This window comes from Rhinolophus sinicus, chromosome X (assembly GCF_036562045.2).
Source record: "Rhinolophus sinicus isolate RSC01 chromosome X, ASM3656204v1, whole genome shotgun sequence".
NCBI classification, from domain to species: Eukaryota; Metazoa; Chordata; class Mammalia; order Chiroptera; family Rhinolophidae; genus Rhinolophus; species Rhinolophus sinicus.
Window position 1 is genome coordinate 76,392,808 of NC_133768.1, and position 23,135 is coordinate 76,415,942.

General features: G+C 35.2%; 1 protein-coding gene across 3 annotated transcripts in view; it reads right to left on the reverse strand.

The window, feature by feature from the left end:
* The window catches only part of AMMECR1 (AMMECR nuclear protein 1), a 124,643-nt gene that overhangs the window by 55,508 nt on the left and 46,000 nt on the right, over positions 1–23,135 (reverse strand). For 2 of the 3 annotated variants that reach the window (XM_074323795.1, XM_074323793.1), the window contains one exon: positions 847–957. The exons of the other annotated variant lie outside the window; for it this stretch is intronic. In XM_074323795.1, coding sequence (XP_074179896.1) covers positions 847–957 — 111 coding nt within the window. The remainder of the gene's footprint in view (positions 1–846; positions 958–23,135) is intronic. 3 annotated transcript variants of the gene reach the window in all.

Consider the following 23,135-nt stretch of genomic DNA (forward strand, 5'->3'; position numbering starts at 1 on the left):
ATTGGTACAACTATTGCTGTACCAATAGTCAGCAGAGACCAATTTGTTGGACAGACACTGTGCATATTACAACTATAGAAACTATATCAGATAATCACCCTGAAATATAAACAAAAACAGGAAATTCCTTTACTAATAGCTTATTATTTAAGGAATTTTCTTCTTTTGAAATAATTTTGGATAAAATTTGCTAGAAATCTAAACTTGAACTGAAAAAATAAGATGGTACGTTAGATAGCTTTTTGTGAGTTCAGAACTTAAGAACAAAGCCTTAAGAACCATAATGAGGCATTCATTACTTTGTCCTGTGTTAGATAAAACCAAGTAAGTAAGCTGCAATTAATTCTGGGTAAAGTGTGAATGTGAATTAATTATGCCGCCAGGCTGTGGCATCACTTTCTTCCTAGGTTCTTGCTTCAATTTCAAAAGTACATAAAAGTGTAACAAAATGTGCAAGATAAAATAGACATCAACAATTTTTAAAAGCCTGATAGACACAATGACTATTATTATAGAAATAATACATTTTGGTAACCCATGGACATGTGGTCATTGATTTATTTTTTATAAAAATAAGGTGGCCATTGAAAGAAAAGAAAAACACTTTAAAACATCTATGGCAGAATACATGTAATCACAGTATTTTATATTATGATAACATATATCAAAAGCATTTTATCAGAGATAAGGCAAATGGTCGAAGAAAAAAAGTCTGACATGAAAGGAGTCAAGAATAGTGACAGTTCAGTAAAGAAAAAGGAGTTAAAGAATCAGGTTCAAGTTTCATAAGTTTTTTGTTTTTGTTTTTATAGTGTAGAAGCAGAGGTAACAAAAATTGGTCTTCACCTGGTAAGTGTGTACTCCCTGAGTCCTGAATGCAAATTCATGGCAGAAAAAGTACCTATGCATCCACGCAATCTTTTATCTCGACCAATCTTCCATGTTACAAACAGTGGGCTGTAATGGAAGATAAAAATAGGGTAAATCAATCAATTGAACTCCGGCAAGTATTTATTGAGTATTTACTACATGCAAGGTTAGGTGCCTGAGATATAAAGACCAAATGACAGGCCCTCAAGGGGCTAGGTCTAGCCTAATAGGACTGTATTTCACAATAATTATAGCTACAGTGTATTGAGCGTACCCTATATGTTAGGCAGCACGACACATGCTTTAAACCAATTATCTATGTTAATCCTTATCAACAACTCTAGGAGGCTAGTGCTATTATTAACATTCCTATTTTACAGATGAGGCAGTCCCACAGTTAATACATAATGAAGTAGGAACTCAAACCTGGGCAATCTTGACTACAGAGCTTTTAGCCCTCACAATTGACTGCCTGATTCTTTATTTAAACCTCAAGTTACTTATTGCTTCATAAGTCTAGTTTATAAAATGAGGGGGGAAATCACCAATGTCAATATATACTTACTGAAAATATTGGGGCAAACTACCGTGAAAGGGTGTTATGGGAAATACAAAGTTGCCTGTAACACAGATGTTGCTCTCTGCGAGCCAGTACAGAAGGCAGGCGTGTTCACAGCTAACACAAGGAAAAAGGAAATAAGTGCTATAAACTATTTCCAAAATGCCATAAAATAAGCTAGTGGGATAGAAGAAAATTTCATTGAGTTTGATCATCTTCAGCTTGGCCTAGAAAAATGAGTAGGGTTTGGAAAGGTGAAGGACAACAGCAAACATTAACAAAGTAATGCTCTGAAACCAGAAAATTTATTTTAATTTTTAGATAAAATTATTGCCAATAAATACAACTTCTCAAGCATGAACTATCAAAGTATCAAATGTAATACAATGGTATCAAGGAAATAATGCAGTTTTAAACGAAGTTTTAATACAGTAGATGTTTGGATTCTGCAGCAAACCACTGACAGTCTCAACTATTGGTTAAGTGTAAAAACAATTATTTTCATTAGAAGTAACTTTATGTCAGTTTTTTAAAATAAATTAATTTACACATTGTAAGACATGTTGTAAAAAGATAAACACCCTGCAGTTGGGATGGTTCATGTTAATATGAGTATTGACAGTATTATTGTTGGTATAATATAAAACATTGCAGGTTTTTAAAAATTTAAATCTTAGGGGGACATACCACACATCATATATTTGTTATATTATGCTGTTGAGTTGGAGAACACAATTCTTTCTTTAAAGTACTCTCTAGTCAGTCATCAGGGGTTGGGTGAAAAGATACTCTGTTCAAGCACTTTAATCACCCACCCGAAATATTTAAACTGTGCCGAGTTCTGACAAGCCACAGTGGCAGACAGGTTCCCAAATAAATAATGTATACAAACCAGGGAGCAGTACTAAGAGTTACCTTCTTCCAGGAGCCAAATGCCCAGAGACATTGAAAAAGATGACTAAAGTACATGTAAGGCCAAGTTGTTGTAGCATTCAAGTGCTGAAGGACCCATACTAAAGGTACTAAAATAAAAAGCAAAATGTAAATTCCAGGTTTTCTGTTTTCTATATCATGTGTACTGAATAACTTATAACTTGAAACAAGATTCTAATGCTCCAGTTAGAAATTTTCTCTAATTTCTCTTGACTAACAGATCAAGATAATTAGATGGAATTACTTTCTCACTTTTTCTATTACACATACAAATACTAGTGTCCTAAAATTCACACATTATCTTTAAAGATGAATTTCACCTCTTCATTTTTTAACCTTCTAATTTGGTGGAGTCAATGTCAGCAACCATTATACAGACAGTAAGATATCAATCCTCTCCCCTAAGACAGAGATTGAATGTTTTTGGAAAATACTTTTACCATAACGCCTATATAAAAAATCTCTACATATGTCCCTTGGCAGACTGAGAACAAAGTGAATCACGCTGTAACATACATAATGTGTCATTAAAATACCATGATGGCTTCTCAATGATACAGAAGTAAGTGGTGTATTCTCTTTCTCAGTGACTTGAGTGAGAAATCTAAAAATGTGAGTGAATTCATTTCCTATCAAAAACACAAGAAAGTCATTTAAAAGTACTTTACCTGCAATTCTCTTCTTGATCCCACTAAAAAATATACATGTACATCATTCTCACTATAATACTTGCTACTCAAGCAAACATTCAAATGTGCAAGGTAAATGAAAAAGAACACAAATTAAATACTGTATTATGAAATCTGTTGGAGGGCATTCAAATACATGGTGGGGGAAACGATACACTGTTTCTTATAATGGAATGCTATCAGTGATGGACAGATGATGTATTCAGGGGGTAGGATGCTAGAGGGTAAGCTGCATTTTGCCTGGCAGCCTGGGAGAAAAGGCATCCCATAATAAGAGCATGGATGTGTAGAAGTGCAACAGCACTGTGGTCTCTCCTAGATCTAACAGTCCATGAATTTTAGGCACTATAGAGTGTGTGTTCGCAAGAGCCCTCATAAGAGGTAAAGCAGACGTAGAATTATCTGTATTCTCCCTGTTCCTTACCAGCATGCACTCTGGGGGTTGGTATTGCGGGGAAGTATCTGTGTCGAAGATGGAAGGGATTGCTACTTGACAACCCCACTGTGCCTGAAGATGGAAGATATCACACTTTAAGTAGACAGAATAAAACTATTCCTTCAAAATCTGGGACTCTTAATTTCTCATTTGGAAATGCTCATCCAATGTATTTTTATAAAGAATATGTATATAGAATGAAAAAAACCTACAATACCAAAAGCAACATTTAATGGGGAAAAGAACTTTGGGAAGTTAAGAATTTTAAAGTAGACTGAAACAGAATAAACATAAGGGAGCACAAGAGATTGTATGTTTTGTGTGATAACTATTTTGTAAAGGGCAATGACTATGGGGACATTCGATACATATTATCTGAAAATAGCAACAAAAAGTTTTCTTTTCCCAGTATACACAGACAAGAAACAGGCAACTTCATTCTTAAATGTGTTAGTAAAACATGTATGAGTTCCCAAAAGGACATAAGACATCAACATAATCAGAGACAGATCAAAGTAGAAAAAGGGATTTGATCCTGTTGAGAGGAGCTGCTCAATGACAATGATATAAGGAAAACAGTTCATAGTAAGGCAGAGATTGAACGATTTTGGAAAATACTTTTACCATATGGTTTAAGGCCACCTACATACATTGAAAAAATATTACAAACTAGAAAGGAGTTCAAAATGAAATATTAATGCAAATGTTTATCTGAGGGCAACCAAGCATAGCTTTTAAAGGAATTCTCCTACTTCTGAACATTTTGTACCATGTTCTGAGAAACCTTTGGAGGAAAGTAAACTCTCTCTGTTTTTCCAAGTCCACAGACAGGAACAGGAAGTAACCAACTAATCTAGGAGAATCCTCCCGGCCAACAGGCAGCCAATACCGTCAGGTCAATTGTAGTAGCTCTCAGAGAAATGCACTTGCATGGAACCAGCAACAGTACAGAAAAGCAATGTAAATCTGAGCAAAATACTCCCCAGCCCAAGTTGTCTGCCACTTCCTATGGCACTCTTTTAGACGATCCTATTGCTGCAGACGAGAACAGGTTAGAAACAAGCTTGTGGGAGAGGGGTACAACTGTGCAACAGGTGTATTTATTTAACAATATTGTACCATAAAGCCTATCCCCCTGCCATACCAAGGCAAAAACAGAGGTTTTAAAAAAACAGCCTTAGGGGCCGGTCCAGGGGCTCAGGTGGTTAGAGTTCCGTGCTTCCATCTCTGAAGGGTGCCGGTTCGATTCCCACATGGGCCAGTGGGCTCTCAACCACAAGGTTGCCAGTTTAATTCCTTGAGTCCCGCAAGGGATGGTGGGCTGCAAGGGATAGTGCCCTGCAACTAAGATTGAACATGGCACCTTGAGCTGAATTGCCTCCTGGGTAGCTCAGTTGGTTGGAGCGTGGGCTCTCAACCACAAGGTTGTCGGTTCGATTCCTCGACGACACATGCAAGGGATGGTGGGCTGCACCCCCTGCAACTAAGATTGAGCACGGCACCTTGAGCTGAGCTGCCTCCGGATGGCCCAGTTGGTTGGAGTGCATCCTCTCAATCACAAGGTTGCCAGTTCGACTCCCACAAGGGATGGTGGGCTGCGCCCCCCTGCAACTAACAATGGCAACTGGACTGGGAGCTGAGCTGCGCCCTCCACAACTAAGATTGAAAGGACAACAACTTTACTTGGGAAAAGTCCTGGAAGTACACAGTGTTCCCCAATAAAGTCCTGTTCCCCTTCCCCAATAAAATCTTTAAAAAACAAAACAAAAAACAAACAAACAGAGAAAAAAAACAGCCTTAGACATGTACAAGCCCCCACTCTGGCAATTTGCTCTTCATTAGAATTGGATTCTTCAGAATGAGGTTTGTAGGTGGTGACACTAACAATATGGTATCAATCCCCAGCGATATAATACTAATTACTATAACAGGGACATTCAAAAGGTTATTAATATTGTAGGTAGATACTGTTCAAGAGAGAAGCCCTCTAGCTTGGTTCTTTTCTTCTGCCTTCAAATAATAACTGCTTCTCAACTATGCTCAGGTTCCTCTGCTACTTAGCTCAAAAATCCAACTGAGTTACTCATAACATCTAGCTCAATACTGTAATTCCCCAGAATCTAGGAGCTTAGAGAAAAACAGAAAGGGTGGGGTCTTCCTTCCACCACCAGGTTTAAAACCTTTCACTTCCTATTCCAACACAAAGAAGTTATATATCTAATGTACAAATCATATAAACTACAGATTCAATTTGTAAAAATGTACTCAATATGGTTAAATCCTGTATTAGTCTTCTTGGGCTGCCATAACAAAATACTATACAATAGGTGGCTTAAACAACAGAAATTTATTTTCTCACAGTTTTCAGGCTGGAAAGTCCATGATCAAGGTTCTGTTTCTGGTGAGAGCTCTCTTCCTGGCTTGTAGACGGGTGCTTTGTCTTCACATGGCCTTTCCTCTGAGTATTCAGAAAGAGCTAACGAGCATACACACATGAGCTCTCTAGTGTCTGTTCTTATAAGGACACTAATCCTATGGGATCAGGGCCCCACCCTCATGACCTCATTTAACCTTAATTACCTTATTATGGGCCCTATCTCCAGATACAGTCATGCTGAGGGTTAGCGTTTCAACATATGGATTTGGCGGGGGCACAGTTCAGTCCATAGTAAATCCCTAACAAAAACGTAAGCACACAGTTCAAATTTTATATACTAATGTATCTAAGGTTATTGGTTGAAAGAACTTTGAAGAGATTATCGTCTTCCTCTTCAGTTTACAGGTGAAAAACAAAAAGCGATCCAGGGAGACTAAGTGCACAGTTACCAACAGATCAGTGTTAGAAATCTGGCAGGTTCTCCAAATTTTCTCACTACCGATTTGTTTTTCCCCAATACAGGGAAAAATCTGTTGAGTAGCAAACCCATTCCAGCAAATTGGAAAATCTCAAGAATACTACACAAGTGAGCATAATCTCCTCCTCCTCTGATAAAGGTTAGCTGAGAAGATACCAAGAAAAACTGGAAATTATGGATTACCCAGAAACACTTCACCCAGTCCATAAACTTCTATACTATTCCCATTAAAAGCCCATAGCAAAAACTACCATTTTATTTATGATGGCCTCCCAACAGCCTTTCTGACTCCCCTTCAACTTTCTTGCTTCATTTTTTTCTTATTGTCTAGCTAGCCTTCAACAAACTCAGGTCATCTAGCTAACATCTACAAATTTCCACCAAATCAAAATTTCCATTTACCATCTGATTGTTTAAGTAATTCATATTACTTAATAAGGCTTTTTAATAAATGAACGAATCATTAATGAATGAATGAGGCTTAACTCTTCCAGATAACGTGAAATTCAAATTGATAGAAAGCCCTGAAAAGAGAGGAATGGAAATCGGTTAATGGGAAGGGGGGGAAGGTTCTAATGCATTTTATACTTTCTCACCCACATCAGTCCTTTACTGCAGATAAGGGACATACACTAAATCGCAGTTATAGCTTATACCACATTCTTCCCTCCAACCTGTGTAAACAGGTATCCCATGGGGCTCAGGAATACAAGGAGACACTGCCTAAACAGACAGCATGGGTTAGTATAGAAGACCACAAGTATCTGAAAGTGGGAGTCAGGAACTACCAATCTTTCAGTACTTTTCTCTACCTGATAGTCCCAGAAATACTATATCCTCCCCCACCCCATTTTTATAATGCTAATTTAACTGGAAAATGCTAGAGGAAGAGAGGCCATATAAAGTCTTATGTTTGATCAGGAAGATTCAAAAGTGTGTGTCTTGTAAATGAAAAGGTAGTCACCACCAACATACCAGCCAAATCACAAGCATATTTTAAGCTTGAATCTGTCAATTTTTGAACTGAAAGAACCATTTATTCCTTTTAACAAGACCAAATCAAAATTTTCAGTAAACTTTTTAAAAAAAATCAGTCTCAGACTTGATACACTGAGAAAGTTTGTCTTATTTATTTATTTATTTATTTATTTATTTATTTAATTTTTAAGGAGGGCACAGCTCACAGTGGCCCATGCAGGGACTGAACCGGCAACCTTGGTGCTACTAGCACCACACTCTAACCAACTGAGCTAACTGGCCACCCTATTTTTTTTATATCCCTAAATTAGATGAAAAAGACTACCTGAATTGGAAAAAACACCATACTTGTACATATTTTCTCTTCTTAGTTTACACTGCAGTAGGTATTAAATTTAATACATGGTCAGAGGGTAAGGGGGGTGGGGGGTGGGAGAAGAGGGTAAGGGGGATCAAATATATGGTGATGGAAGGAGAACTGACTCTGGGTGGTGAACACACAGTGTGATATATAGATGATGTAATACAGAATTGTACACCTGAAATCTATGTAATTTTACTAACAATTGTCACCCCAATAAATTTAAAAAATAAATTAAAAAAAATTAATACATGGTAAGGATAAAATAGCTGTGTGGTTGTTGTTTTGTTGTTGTTGTTGTTGTTTGTTTGTTTCTGATAACAGGAACAAACCACAAATCTTTATTATCTGAAAGTCTAACTCATAAATGTTAGTTGACAAATCGCTATAGATTTCCAAAATGAAATAATTTCTATTCAGAGTTCCTATTCCAAAACCATTTGTTCAAAGAACTTTAAGGTTTGAGACTTAGCCTTTACTATGAAAATAATTAATTATTTTAATATAAAACAGACCAGGCGAAAACAGATGACCTTCTGCCAAAGTCTTAAGATTTCGAAACGAATTATAAGCAAAACTAAGAGACTAGGATAACTAGATCCAGGAGTTTTAGAATGACTATTGATTGACACAGTCAACTCTTGTTTTTTATGCCATTAAAAACTCGTATGGAACCACGTTTTGGGACTACCATTTGACAATTTGTATGCCAGATAGTTAGGGGAATTAATAACATTTTAAACAAAACAATGAAGACAACTGAGGTTTTGTTTTGTTTTGTTTTGGTTTGGTTTTTGTAGGTATATCTTACCTCCCCAGCTAATTATCTATCTTCTACCATCTTCTCTTACCCTACAAACCCACTCAATTACCAGAAATCTAGTAGATAGGAAATAAATATGCTGATTGATTTAAACACTAACATAAAAAGGATTGGAAAGTTATCCAGCTTCTTCATTCTAAATTTTTATCTTCTTTCCCATTCCATGGAGATCCGATGTAATGTGCCAGCTTAGTAAGTAAAACCTGCAATAAAACTGTGATGTATTTGTTTTTCACGTTTTCTGGGTTTAGAAAGGTAAATGTTTTGATTTTTAAGGTCCTGTATTAGATTACTTCCTCCTTTGGGAGAAAGGAGCTGGACAGACTGTTTTGTAGCAGGAATTCAGCAAGTCCTTCTTATGTTAAGGGGAAGAAGAAAGGCAGGATCAAGGGACAAAGTACTCAACTGAGACCATTATTTTGTATCAGGGCTGCTTATGCTGCCTTTGTTTCTCCCCACCTGTTTACCTTGTTTACCTTTCGTAAAACAGTTCAACGTCTCAAGAATGTCTACCATTAAATACCCAAGAGGTTGAGTACTTGTTTAAACATGTAATTGACACCCTCACCTCCAAAATGCTTCTTTTTAAAAATCAACTTTATAAGATCAAAAATGTGAATAATAAAATGGCAATAACTACATATCTATTAATACTTTAAATGTAAATGGATTAAACGCTTCAATCAAAAGACATACGGTGGGAGCGGCCAGATGGCTCAGATGGATAGAGCACAAGCTCTGAACAACACGGTTGCCACACGGGCAACCCGTGAGCCACACCATCCACAACTATATTGAAGGCAATGAGCTGCCGCGAGCTGCTGCTGAGTTGCTGGGGGGGGGGGGGCGGCCAGCTGGCTTAGTTGGTTAGAGCGCGAGCTCTCCACAACAAGGTTGCCGGTTCAATTCCCGCATGGGATGGTGGGCTGTGCCGTCTCCCTGCAACTAAGATTGAAAACAGCAACTGGACTTGGAACTGAGCTGCACCCTCCATAACTAGATTGAAGGACAATGACTTGGAGCTGATGGGTCCTGGAGAAACACACTGTTTCCCCATATTCCCCCCCCCAAAAAAAAAAACTTCATCTGAGAGTTAAAAAAAATGAAGACACATAATGGATGAATGGAGAAGAAAACAACACCCATATGTATGCTGCCTACAAAAGACCCACTTCAGATTGAAAGGCAGACTGAAAGTCAAAGGATGGAAAAAGATATTTCATGTGAATAGAAATGAAGAAAAAAAAAAGCTGGGGTAGCAATGCTTATATCAGACAAAATAGACTTTAAAATAAAGGCTATAACAAGAGACAAAGGACATTTCATATACAACAGCCAAGATGGGGAAGCAACCTAAGTGTCTGCCTACAGATGACTGGATAAAAAGATGTGGTACATATATACAATGGAATATTACTTGGCCATAAAAAATGAATGAAACCTTACAATTTGCGACAATGCAATGGACCTAAAGGGTGTTATGCATGCTAAGTGAAATAAGTCAGAGAAAGTCAAATACTATATCCCAAGTTTCCCAGAAAATAAGACCTAGCCAGACAATCAGCTCTAATGTGTCTTTTGGAGCAAAAATTAATATAAGACCCGATCTTATATTATGTAAGATCGGGTCTTATAGTAAAATAAGACCCGGTCTATATTATATTATATTATGTTATACCTGGTATTATATTACATATTATATTATATTACACCTGGTGTGATATATTATATTATATATTATATTACACCCGGTATTATATTAAGTTTTGCTCCAAAAGACACATTAGAGCTGATTGTCTGGCTAGATCTTATTTTTGGGGAAACACGGTACGTATGGTGCCAGGTGGGTTCTAGACTTATTGGGGGGATCACTTTGTAAGTTATTTAAATGTCTAACCACTATGCTGTATACATGAAACTAATATAATGTTGAAGATCAACTATAGTTGAAAAACTTTAAAAAATTAAAAAATAAGACTTTATTAAAGTACAATTTATATACAATAAAAGTACTAATTTTAAGTGTAAAATTCAATCAATTTGACAAACATACACAAACATGTAACGTAAACCATAATCAAGGTATAGGACACTGCCACCACCCCAGAGTTCCCCCATGCCTCTTTGCAATCAATCCCCTCCCCACAGTCCTGGACCCTGGTGAACACTAATGCGCTTTCAGTCACTATTCTTTTGCCTTTTCTAGAATTTCATGTAAATAGAATCATCCAATATGCAGTCATTTGTGTTTGGCTTCCTTCATTTAGAATAATGCTTTTGATGTGCATTCATGTTGTTTGGTCCTTTTTATTGTTGAGTAGTATTACACTGAATGGATGTACCGCCATTTATTTATCTATGCATCCACAGATAGATATTTGGATTGTTTCCAGTTTGGGGCTACTGTAAATAAAGCTGCTATGATAATATTTGCATTCAAGGTTTCATGTGAACATAAGTTTTCATTCCTCTTAGGTAACTACCTATAAAGAGAATTGCTGAGCCATGAGTAGGTGTATATTTAACTTTATAAGAAACCGTCAAACTATTTTCCAATTGGCTGTACCAATTTCCAGTGACTGTACCAATTACATTCCTACAGCATTGTATGCCAGTTGTCCACATCTTCACCAACACTTGGTATTGTCCTTTTTAAAAAAATTCAAGTTAATGCATAGTGTGTGTGTGTGCGTGTGTGTGTTTATTATTATTATTATTATTATTATTATTATTATTATTATTTTTAATTTCAGGTGTACAGAACAATGTAATAGACATTTACAACCCTCACAAAGTGATAACCGTCCTCCCCCAATCTACTACACCTCTGACATAATATATAGCTGTTACAATTCCATTGACTCTATTCCCTATGCTGTACTCCAAATTGCCACGGGGATACAAAAGACAGTTTGGGGAATATAGTCATTGCAGTTTTAATTTGTAGCTCTCTGATAACTAAGGACATTGAGAAACTCTTCAAGTGGTTAATATTCATTCACATATTTTCTTTTGGGAAGTGCTTGTTCAACTCATTAACTCATTTTTAAATTGGATTGTTTGTCTTTCTATTGAGTTGTAGGCTTTAAAAAGTATACTTTGGATACCGATCTTTATAAAATATATGTATTGAAAATATTTTCCTAGTCTGTGGTTTGCCTTTTCATTTTCTTTTTCTTTTCTCTGTGTTTTTTTTAAATTTTATTTTACTAAATTTATTGGGGTGACAATTGTTAGTAAAATTACATAGATTTCAGGTGTACAATTCTGTATTACATCATCTATAAATCCCATTGTGTGGGAATGGATAAAGAAGTTGTGGTATATATACACAATGGAATACTATTCGGTGGTAAGAAAAGATGATATAGGAACATTTGTGACAACATGGATGGATCTTGAGAGAGTAATGCTGAGCGAAATAAGTCAGACAGAAAAAGCAGAGAACCATGTGATTTCACTGATATGTGGTATATAAACCAAAGACAACAAAAGAACAAGACAAACAAATGAGAAACAGAAACTCATAGACACAGATAATAGTTTAGTGGTTGCCAGAGGGTAAGAGGAGTGGGGGGTGGGGGGTGGGAGATGAGGGTAAGGGGGATCGAATATATGGTGATGGAAGGAGAGCCTTTTCATTTTCTTAATTCTATCTTTTGAAGAGCATGTGTTTTAAATTTTGATAAAGTATAATTTTATCAATTTTTCTCTTCTGGTTCATGTTTTGTGTCCAATAGAAGACATTTTTATCCAAATGTCATGAAAAATTTCTCCTGTTCTCTTCTAGAAAATTTATAAATTTAGATTTTACATTTTAGGTTTAATATACTCATACATTATGAGTTGCTTTCTGTGAACTGTGAGGTAAAGGTCAAGGTTCATTTTTGTATTTGTTAATATTTGGTGATGGATTTTTGTGTGTATGTACATAAGGAATATTGACCTTTGGTTTTCTTTTCTTGTAATATCTTAGTAAGTTTTTGGTATCATGGTGATGCCAGCCTCATAGAATGAGTTGGGAAGAATTTTATCCTGTTTTCCACAAGTCTGGTTTATTGGTTCCTTACATATTTTATAGAATTCACCATTAAAGTCATTGGAACTTAGATTTTAATTATGGGATTATTTTTAAATTACAAATTTGATTTCTTTGATAGATGTGTTTATTCAAATTTTCTACTTCTTTTTAAATCAGTTTTGGTGACTTGTGTCTTTCAAGGAATTCTTCCATTTACTCTAAGTTGTAGAATTTGTGGGCATAAAGTTATTCACAACATTCCCTCATTATCCTTTTCATATCAATAGGATCTGTAGTGATATCTTTTTTTCTTTCTTGATATTGGTAATTTGCGTCTTTTATCTCTTTGAAGAGAAAATGTATTCTGGTAGTGTTAGGTCTAGTGCTTTATAAATGTCAATTAGGTATATATGATCGTTAATGCTGGCCAGGCTTTCTAGTTCCTCACTGATTTTTCTATTTGTTCTATCAATTACTGAGTTAAGGGTGTTGAAATATCCAACTCAAATTGTGGCTTTATCTATTTATCCTTTCACTCATATCGTGTTTTGTTTTTTCATGTATTTTGAGGCTCTATTAGGAACATACATTTAGGATTGTTGCCTTCTTGATAAATTGACCACTTTACCATTATTAAATGTCCCCTTATCCCCAGTAATACTATTCATCCTGAAGTCTAATTTGTCTAATTAACATAGTCACTCCAGCTTTCTTAAGATTAGTGTTTGCATGATATATCTTATTCCATCGTTTTATTTTTGACCTGTCTGTGTCTTTATTCTTAAAATGGGTTTCTTATAGTCAATACATAACATAGTTCATCTTGAATTTTTATGCAGCCTTTCAATTGGAGTATTTAGATTATTTATGTTTAACGTAACTTTGATATGATTGTGTTTGTCTACCATGTTTATATTTTTTGCTTCTATATTTCCCATGTGTTCTTTGTTCCTCTTTTTCTGTCCTTTTTTTTTATTAAATGAGTACATTTTAGTGTTTTTACTGCCATTATAAGTTTATTAGTTGTGCCTTTTTTGGTGGTTGTTTCAGGTTGTATACGATGAATCTTTAACCTACTGCAATCAACCGTCAAGTGACATTATATCACTATACATGTAACATAAGGACCTTAGCAGCATACTTCCATTTCACTCTTCCCATCCCTTGGAGCTATGGTCATACCTTATATAAGTGCCATGATAGATGATTAATTTTGCTTTAAACAATTACTTAATTTTTAAAGAAATTTTAAAATGAGATAGAAAGTCTTTTACATTTATTCCATACTTACCACACTTACATGGCACTCTTCATTACTTTGTACAAATCCAAGTTTCCATGTGGTACCATTTTCCTTCAGCCTAAAGAACTTCCTTTAATATTTCTTGTAGTTCAGGTCTTCTGGTGACAATTCTTTCAGTATTTGTTTGAAAAAAATGTATTTCATCTTCATTTATTTTTGCTTTAATTTTTTTAAAGATATTTTCATTGGAGATAGAATTTGAGGTTGACAGTACTTTTTTTTCTTTTGGCATTTTAAAGAAATCACTTTATTGTCTTCTCATTTGCATTGTTGCATTGTTTCTAATGAGACATATATGATTTATCTTTGTTCTTCTGTATGAATGCCTCTTTTCCCCCCTCTAGCTTCTTTTTAAGTGCCCCCTCTACTACTAGTTTTCAGCAATTTGATTATAATAGCCATAGAGTGGTTTTCATTGTGGTTATCCTGCTTAGGGTTCACCGAGCTTCTATGGGTTTTCATCATAACTTGCAAATTTTAGCCATTATTTCCTCAACTATTTTTTTTTCTGCCTATTCCCCTCTCTCTCTTTTCCTTCTGGGACTCCAATTACATGTATGATAGTCTGCTTGATTCTGCCCCACAGTTCACTGAAGCACTCTCTTTTCTTCAGGTTTTTTTTTTTTCCATTCTCAGTTTCAGATTGGATAATTTCTATTGCTGTGTCTTCATATTCATTGGTCTTATTTGTGCAGTCTAATCTGCTGTTAATCTCAACCAGTGAATTTCTCATTTCACATACTATAGTTTTGAGCTCCAGAAGTTCTAATCAGTTCTTTATATGTCTTCAATTTCTTTGCTCATTATATTCATGTTCTTTCTTTCTTTCATAGCTGTTTTAAAGTCTATGTCTGCTAATTCTATAACTGTCATTTCTAGTTCTGTTTCTAATAACTGACTTCCTCGTTACAGAACACATTTTAGTATTTCTTGGAATGTCTAGTAATTTTTGGATACCAGATAACATATTTCCCTGAATATAAGACCTAGCAGGACAATCAGCTCTAATGCGTCTTTTGGAGCAAAAATTAATATAAGACCCAGTCTTATTTTACTGTAATATAAGACTGGGTCTTATATAACATAATGTAAGACCGGGTCTTTATAAGACTGGGATAATATAATATAATATAATATAATATAATATAATATACCGGGTCTTACATTAATTTTTGCTCCAAAAGACGCATTAGAGCTGATTGTCCGGCTAGGTCTTATTTTGGGGGGAAACACAGTACCAGTTACTCTCTCATGGACAAATTGGAAGTCTCAAGGCATTTCAACACTGAGTTACTTTAAAGGTCAAACTCTGGTAGGTTTCACATATTAAATGTGAAAAGAAAACTATCACAAATAGATTATAGCAAGCAGGAAAATGGCTGAGGAAGCAGAAAGTAAAGGGGACAGATCTCTCCAGCTTTGACAGGGAGTGAATAGGTAGAAGACTATGAGGTGAGTCAACCAATTTCGGGGGCAACACACTGCTCAGAACCAAAAGGTTAGAGATGTTGCTCTTAAAAAATATCAAATCAAGAACTCTAAAATCCAAAGTAATGAAATAAAAAAAAAAAATCAAAGCAGTCAGGTAGAAACTGAACTTGATAAAAAGTGTCAGTTACCAGTCACACTGATATTTCTTTGTTTAAATCCATGCCAAAAATATAGCTCATTCCTCTTATTCTCCCTCCATATGAGTTTGAAAAAATGCTACCTGAACAACCTTATTTACAACAGCCAAAAAATCTTGAGGAAGTTAATAATCATGAATGATGTCTGACGTATGTGTGTTTTGTTATTGTTCTTTTAAAGGGCTATTTCTCCAGCCATGATGATTTAAACAATCTTATGGCATAGCGATTTACCTCACTATTGTACTAAGTAACACTGTATGATAACACTATTTATCATAGTCTTAATAGCACAAATCTTGCAATCTCAGAGTCATATTTATAGAAAGGCAGTTACCTAAGGACAGGAACTTCACATTAACTACATATGCAAAGTTCTTTTATGATAGAACAAGTAGAAAAAAAATACTGTGACATGTTCCGTTAGATTATATCAAAAATTATTTTTAAAATTTCCCACTAACACATCAGACAATACCATAGAGTTCAATGTTCAAAAAGTAAATTGAGCAAGCTTTTAATCTGGGAGCACAGAACAACATAAGTTTCCATAGAAAATGAGGATATCATAAGCAAGTCAGTGCAGAGCCTATGAGAAAAAAAGCAAAATCCACGAATGACACTGGCTGAGAAACTGAGACAATAAGGTAGTGAAATGAGAAGGGTAATTGCTTACCTTCTTGCTTTACACTTCTCTTTAGGTAGTCCTATATAACTGCCTACTTCAAAGCCTATAACTTTGAAAACAAATGAAGCAGAAGCTAAACAAAAATACCAAACTCCCTGGGAAGATAAGAAAGAACACAGCAGCCCTACCAACAAGCATTAGTACAACAACTTCCTGCGTGTATTTAAATGTTCTGGTTTTAAAAGCCTCCAGCTGAACTGTTACGTACATGGCAGACTACAAATGAGCCAAAGGTGGTGTACAGGATCTGGAAATGACTGTGACCTACTCAGTTTTATCACATCAATACAACAATAAATCAAGACTTGCCACCTGAGCTATTGAACATCCCTGAATTCATCCCTGAAAGCTAATTTTGCCCCTGGAGACTACTTAGTCCTCTTCTTTAAAATCAGCAAGAATATCTCTGAGTCTATTTCTGATTAGTTTGTTCATTTATTCTGTTCTTTAGATTCCACTTATAAGTGACATCACATGGTATTTATCGTTATCAGTCTGACTTATTTCACTTAGCATAATGTTCTCTAGGTTCATCCATGTTGTTGCAAATGGTAAGGTTTCATTCTTTTTATGGCCGAGTAATACTCCATTGTACAAATGTACCACAGTTTCTTTATCCAATCGCTGGACTCAGAGATATAGAGAAAAAACTGATGGTTGCTAGATAGGAGGGGGGTTGGGGGATGGAGGAGAAGGTGAAAAGATTAGAAAGCACAAATTAGTAGTCATAATATAGTCAAAGGGATATGAAATACAGTATGAGGAATATAATCAGTGATATCATAGAATATAAGGTGCCAGACGGGAACTGGACTTATCAGGGGGAATCACTTCATGGACTGTGTAGATGCCTGACCACTGCACTGTACACCTGAAACTAATATAAAATAATATAGAATGTCATCTATAATTAAATACATATACTAGGGGTGCCATAAAATGTATACAAGTGGACACTTTGGTCAACAGTAGTCCACCATAATTCGAACTGTCTGGACGCTGATGGTAACCACTTTGAGCACCTCTTGCAATTGCAAAAGTCAAACTTGTATTCATCTTTTGTTATCGGTATACATTATTACAATTTTATTTTTTACTTTTTTTTAATTTTTTTTTTAATACAGTCTTCCTTTCTTAAAATATGTATACACTTTTTTGGTACCCTCAGTATATATAGTCTCAGGATGTAAAGTACAGCGTAGAGAATATAGTCAATGGTATTGTAATAGTTATATATGATATCAGAGGGCCAGTAGATTGGGGACGGGTTATCACTTTGTGAGGTAAGGTTTCATTCTGAGGGGTGTAAATGTCTAACTATCACATTGCTTTGTACACGTGAAACTAATTTTTAAAAAAATCAGCAAGAATATCCCAAACGTTTGCTTTTTAGATAAATCTCACAGATAAAAAATATTTTGAATTAGAGCTGTCTCTCTACTTCCAGATCTGAAATGCACATATGGAACTCCATACTCACTACCAAGGTTTCTATACAGCTGTAGAACCAAAGACCAGGGGAAATGTAATTTCCCACCAGGCCTACATCTCCCACCCCTTCCTGGTATTAAACACTAACCAAATGTCCAGTCAAAGATGGGACTTTACATGTCTCAACTAAATACTGCTAGATTGATGAAAAACCTTTATGTCTCTCAGTGACCAGCTTCAAGCTTTCAAACTTGCCCAGTGTCTCCTCATTCTGCCAATATAAACATACCACAAAAGCACCTCTTCTTCAACGAAATGAAATTGAGCAATGACAAAATTACTGTAATTACCAATACAGAACAGTTAATCAATTAAATCCAAATTGTTTCTATAGGAACATACTTCTTATTTTATACTGTAAGACAGCAAAATTACCAAATGATTGTTTTACTTATCATTAACTAGTTCTCATATGGATTACAAAATTATGTAACACATGTGTCTACCCCAAGGCATGATTCACTAAATGGTAACTCTCTTTTCACCCCAAATCTGTCTGAGAAGATCAGTTTGCATTAGAGAAGTCCGGATATAGAGTTTAACGAAACAAATAGTTTTATTACTTTGGGGGCATTCAAACTTACCTGTCCATATCCCTCCTTCTCTACCCAAGTGGTACTTTAATAAATAAATAATTTATGAGAATAACTGGTAATGAATACATCAGCTATGTAAATGGACATTCTTTTATACCTAGAACAAAGGCACCCTTCATACATCTGGCCCACATGAATGATCATCAATGCCAAATATGTAAAAATAAAATATGATTGGAAAACAAATCAATAAGGTTTCTACTGCTGAAAATATGGGGACTTTTAAAAGTAATTTCAAGGCACAAAAAGAAAACTAACTCTTACTTACCTGAGAATAAGACAAAAATCATCATTTTAAAATGACAACTGCATAAAATAAAAGACACAAAAAGGACCATTTTGCAAATGATCATGACAATATACGTTTGTTTGTGTGTGTATGTACACTAAAATAGCTAACTTTTCTTTTTCTTTTTTATTAAATTTATTGGGGTGACAAATGTTAGTAAAATTACATAGATTTCAGGTATACAATTCTGTATTACATCATCTATAAATCCCATTGTGTGTTCATCACCCAGAGTCAGTTCTCCTTCCATCACCATATATTTGATCCCCCTTACTCTCTGGCAACCACCAAACCATTGTCTGTGTCTATGAGTTTCTGTTTCTCATTTGTTTGTCTTGTTCTTTTGTTGTTTTCAGTTTTATATACCACATATCAGTGAAATCACATGGTTCTCTGCTTTTTCTGTCTGACTTATTTCGCTCAGCATTACACTCTCAAGATCCATCCATGTTGTCATAAATGTTCCTATATCATCTTTTCTTACCGCCAAATAGTATTCCATTGTGTATATATACCACAACTTCTCCATCCATTCATCTATCGAAGGACATTTTGGTTGTTTCCATGTCTTGGCCACCGTAAACAAAGCTGCAATGAACATTGGAGCACACGTGTCTTTATCTCTAAATGTTTTCAGATTTTTTGGGTAGATACCCAGGAGAGGGATTGCTGGGTCATATGGCAATTCTATTCGTAATTCTTTGAGGAACCTCCACACTGCCTTCCATAACGGCTGCACCAGTCTGCATTCCCACCAACAGTGTATGAGGGTTCCTTTTTCTCCACAGCCTCTCCAACATTTGTTACTATTTGTCTTGTTGATGATCGACATTCTGACTGGGGTGAGGTGATATCTCATTGTGGTTTTGATGTGCATTTCTCTGATGATTAGTGATGTTGAGCATTTTTGCATATGTCTATTTGCCATTTGTATGTCCTCTTTGGAGAAATGTCTCTTCAAGTCCTCTGCCCATTTTTCAATTGGATTGTTTGTTTTTTTGTTGTTGAGTTGCATGAGTTCCTTGTATATTCTGGATATTAGCCCCTTATCAGAGGCGCTATTTGCAAAAATCTTCTCCCATTCAGTTGGTGGCCTCTTTATTTTGTCGATGGTTTCTTTCGCTGTGCAGAAGCTTTTAAGTTTCATATAATCCCATTCGTTTATTTTAGCTTTTACTTCCATTGGGCCTTTGGAGTCAAATTCATAAAATGCTCTTTGAACCCAAGGTCCATAAGTTTAGTACCTATGTTTTCTTCTATGCAGTTTATTGTGTCAGGTCTTATGCTTAAGTCTTTGATCCATTTTGAATTAACTTTGGTACATGGTGACAAATAGCAGTCCAGTTTCATTCTTTTGCACGTGGCTATCCAATTTTCCCAGCACCATTTATTGAAGAGGCTGTCTTTTAAAATAGCTAACTTTTACCAAGTATTTATATTTATTATGTGCCACGCCTTTTTCAACTGTTTACATGAAATAATTATTTTAAATCTTTACTGAAACCCTGTGAGGTAGATACTATTATTATCCCCCATTTTACCAATAGGGAAACTGAGAATCACAAAAGGCAATTAGCTTGTCAGTAGTCACAAGCTACTAAGTGAGCACTTGGGGCCAGGATTTGGACCCAAGCATTATGGCTCCAGGGACAACACTCTTTACCACATACTATGAATGTATGTGTGTTGTTTGATATAATAAACCACCTGAAAAATAGTATTCCAATGTAGAACTCTATTACTGGCTTTAAAGAAGTACACCTGGAAATTAGAGCTAGCATAAATAAAATTGTTGACACTGTGTATATCATAAAACTAAAATAAACAGAATATTAAAACCATAAAACTCAACTAGAATGAAAAAACGCTCTAAAGATGAAAATCTGGAAAAAATTATGTCACAGTAATACAAACGGACTCGATATTAATAATAAGCATCCCATTGAAAAAAAGGATCAAAACACATATAACATTTTAAAACACAATAAATGTAATACATGTTCACTGTAAAACAATTTTTGGAAAATACAGAAAAGTAGAAAGAAGAAAATAAAAATCACACATAGCAAATTTAAAAAAAAATCATACGTAATCTCACGACCCAAAGCAAATGAAAATTTAAAATGTTTCCTGACAGTCTTTTTCTATGGAAATATTTTCACATAGTTAAGATCACACTGTATGGTTTTGCATAGTTTATTGTCAACTGAACTGCATAAACATTTTCCTATATGGTTAGGGTTTTTCAAAAATATTTTAATAGCTCCCTAATATTTCATCATATGGGTATACCATAATTTGGGGAATCACTTTTCTTTTCAAAACTGTGGGGAACATCTCTGTGCATGAAAGTTTATCCAGATCTCAGATTTATTTTCTAAGGATACATTTTTAGAAACATAATTATCAGATCAAAGTCGATAAACATTTTTTAAAGCTCTTCATGCACTTTACAAAATTGCTTTCCAGAAAGACAGTGCCACCAAAAAAAAAAAAAAAAAAAAAAAGAACAAGAAAAAAAAAGATTGACTTTATTGATTTAAAACTTCAAGAAAATTTATTTACAACCAGTATTTATGAATCACTTTTTTTAATTAAATTTACTGGGGTGACAATTGTTAGTAAAGTTACAGAGATTTCAGGTATACAATTCTGTATTAAATCATCTATAAATCCCATTGTATGTTCACCACCTAGAGTCAGTTCTCTTTCCATCACCATATATTTGATCCCCTTTACCCTCATTTACCACCCCTCCCCCCATAACCTCTGGTAACCACTAAACTACTGTCTGTGTATGAGTTTTTGTTTCTCACTTGTTTGTCTTGTTCTTTTGTTGTTTTTGGTTTATATACCACATATCAGTGAAATCATATGGTTCTCTGCTTTTTCTGTCTGACTTATTTCGCTTAGGATTATATTTCAAGATGCATCCATGTTGTCACAAATGGTCCTATTTCATCTTTTCTTACCGCTGAATAGTATTATTCCATTGTGTATATATACCATAATTTCTTTATCCATTCATCTTTAGAAGGACATTTTGGTTGTTTCCATGTCTTGGCCACTGTAAGCAAAGCTGCAATGAACATTGGAGCACATGTCTCTCTATGTATAAATGCTTTCAGAATTTTTGGGGCAGATACCTAGGAGTGGGAATGCTGGGTCATATGGTAATTCTATTCGTAATTTTTTGAGGAACCCCCACACTGCCTTCCATAGCGGCTGCACCAGTCTGCATTCCCACCAACAGTGTATGAGGGTTCCTTTTTCTCCACAGCCTCTCCAACACTTGTTACTATTTGTCTTGTTGATGATAGCCACTCTGACTGGGGTAAGGTGATATCTCATTGTGGTTTTGATTTGCATTTCTCTGATGATTAGTGATGTTGAGCATTTTTTCATGTCTATTTGCCATTTGTATGTCCTCTTTGGAGAAATGTCTCTTCAGGTCCTCTGCCCATTTTTCAATTGGGTTGTTTGCTTTTTTCTTATTGAGTTGTATGAGTTCCTTGTATATTTTGGATATTAGCCCTTATCGGACGCACTGTTTGCAAAAATCTTCTCCCATTCAGTTGGTTGCCTCTTTATTTTGTTGATGGTTTCTTTTGCTGTGCAGAAGCTTTTAAGTTTCATATAGTCCCATTCATTTATTTTAGCTTTTACTTCCATTGCCTTTGGAGTCAAATTCATAAAATGCTCTTTGAACCCAAGGTCCATAAGTTTAGTACCTATGTTTTCTTCTATGCAGTTTATTGTGTCAGGTCTTATGCTTAAGTCTTTGATCCATTTTGAATTAATTTTGGTACATGGTGACAGATAGCAGTCCAGTTTCATTCTTTTGCACGTGGCTTTCCAATTCTCCCAGCACCATTTATTGAAGAGGCTGTCTTTTCTCCATTGTATGATTTTTGCTTCTTTGTCAAAAATTATCTGTCCATATTTATGTGGTTTTATTTCTGGGTTCTCAATTCTATTCCATTGGTCTATGTGTCTGTTTTTCTGCCAATACCATGCTGTTTTGATTATTGTAGCCCTGTAGTACAAGCTAAAGTCAGGGAGTGTGATACCTCCAGCATTGTTCTTTTTTCTTAAGATTGCTTTGGCTATTCGATGTTTCCAAACAAATCTGATAATATTTTGTTCTATTTCTTTAAAAAATGCCATTGGGATTTTGATGGGGATTGCATTAAATCTGTATATTGCTTTGGGTAATATGGCCATTTTAACTATGTTGATTCTTCCAATCCATGAGCACGGAATGTCTTTCCATTTCTTTGTGTCTTCTTCAATTTCTTTTAAAAATGTCTTGTAGTTTTCAGCATATAGGTCTTTCACATCCTTGGTTAAGTTTATTCCTAGGTATTTTATTCTTTTTGCTGCAATTGCAAAAGGAATTGTTTTATGTTTATTTCTTTTTCTGAGATTTTATTGTTAGTATATAGGATTCCAATGGACTTTGTTGATTTTGTAGCCAGCCACATTACTATATTCGTTGATTGTTTCTAATAGCTTTTTGATGGAGTCTTTAGGGTTTTCTATATATAACATCATGTCATCTGCAAAGAGTGACAATTTAACTTCTTCATTTCCATTTGGATGCCTTTTATTTCTT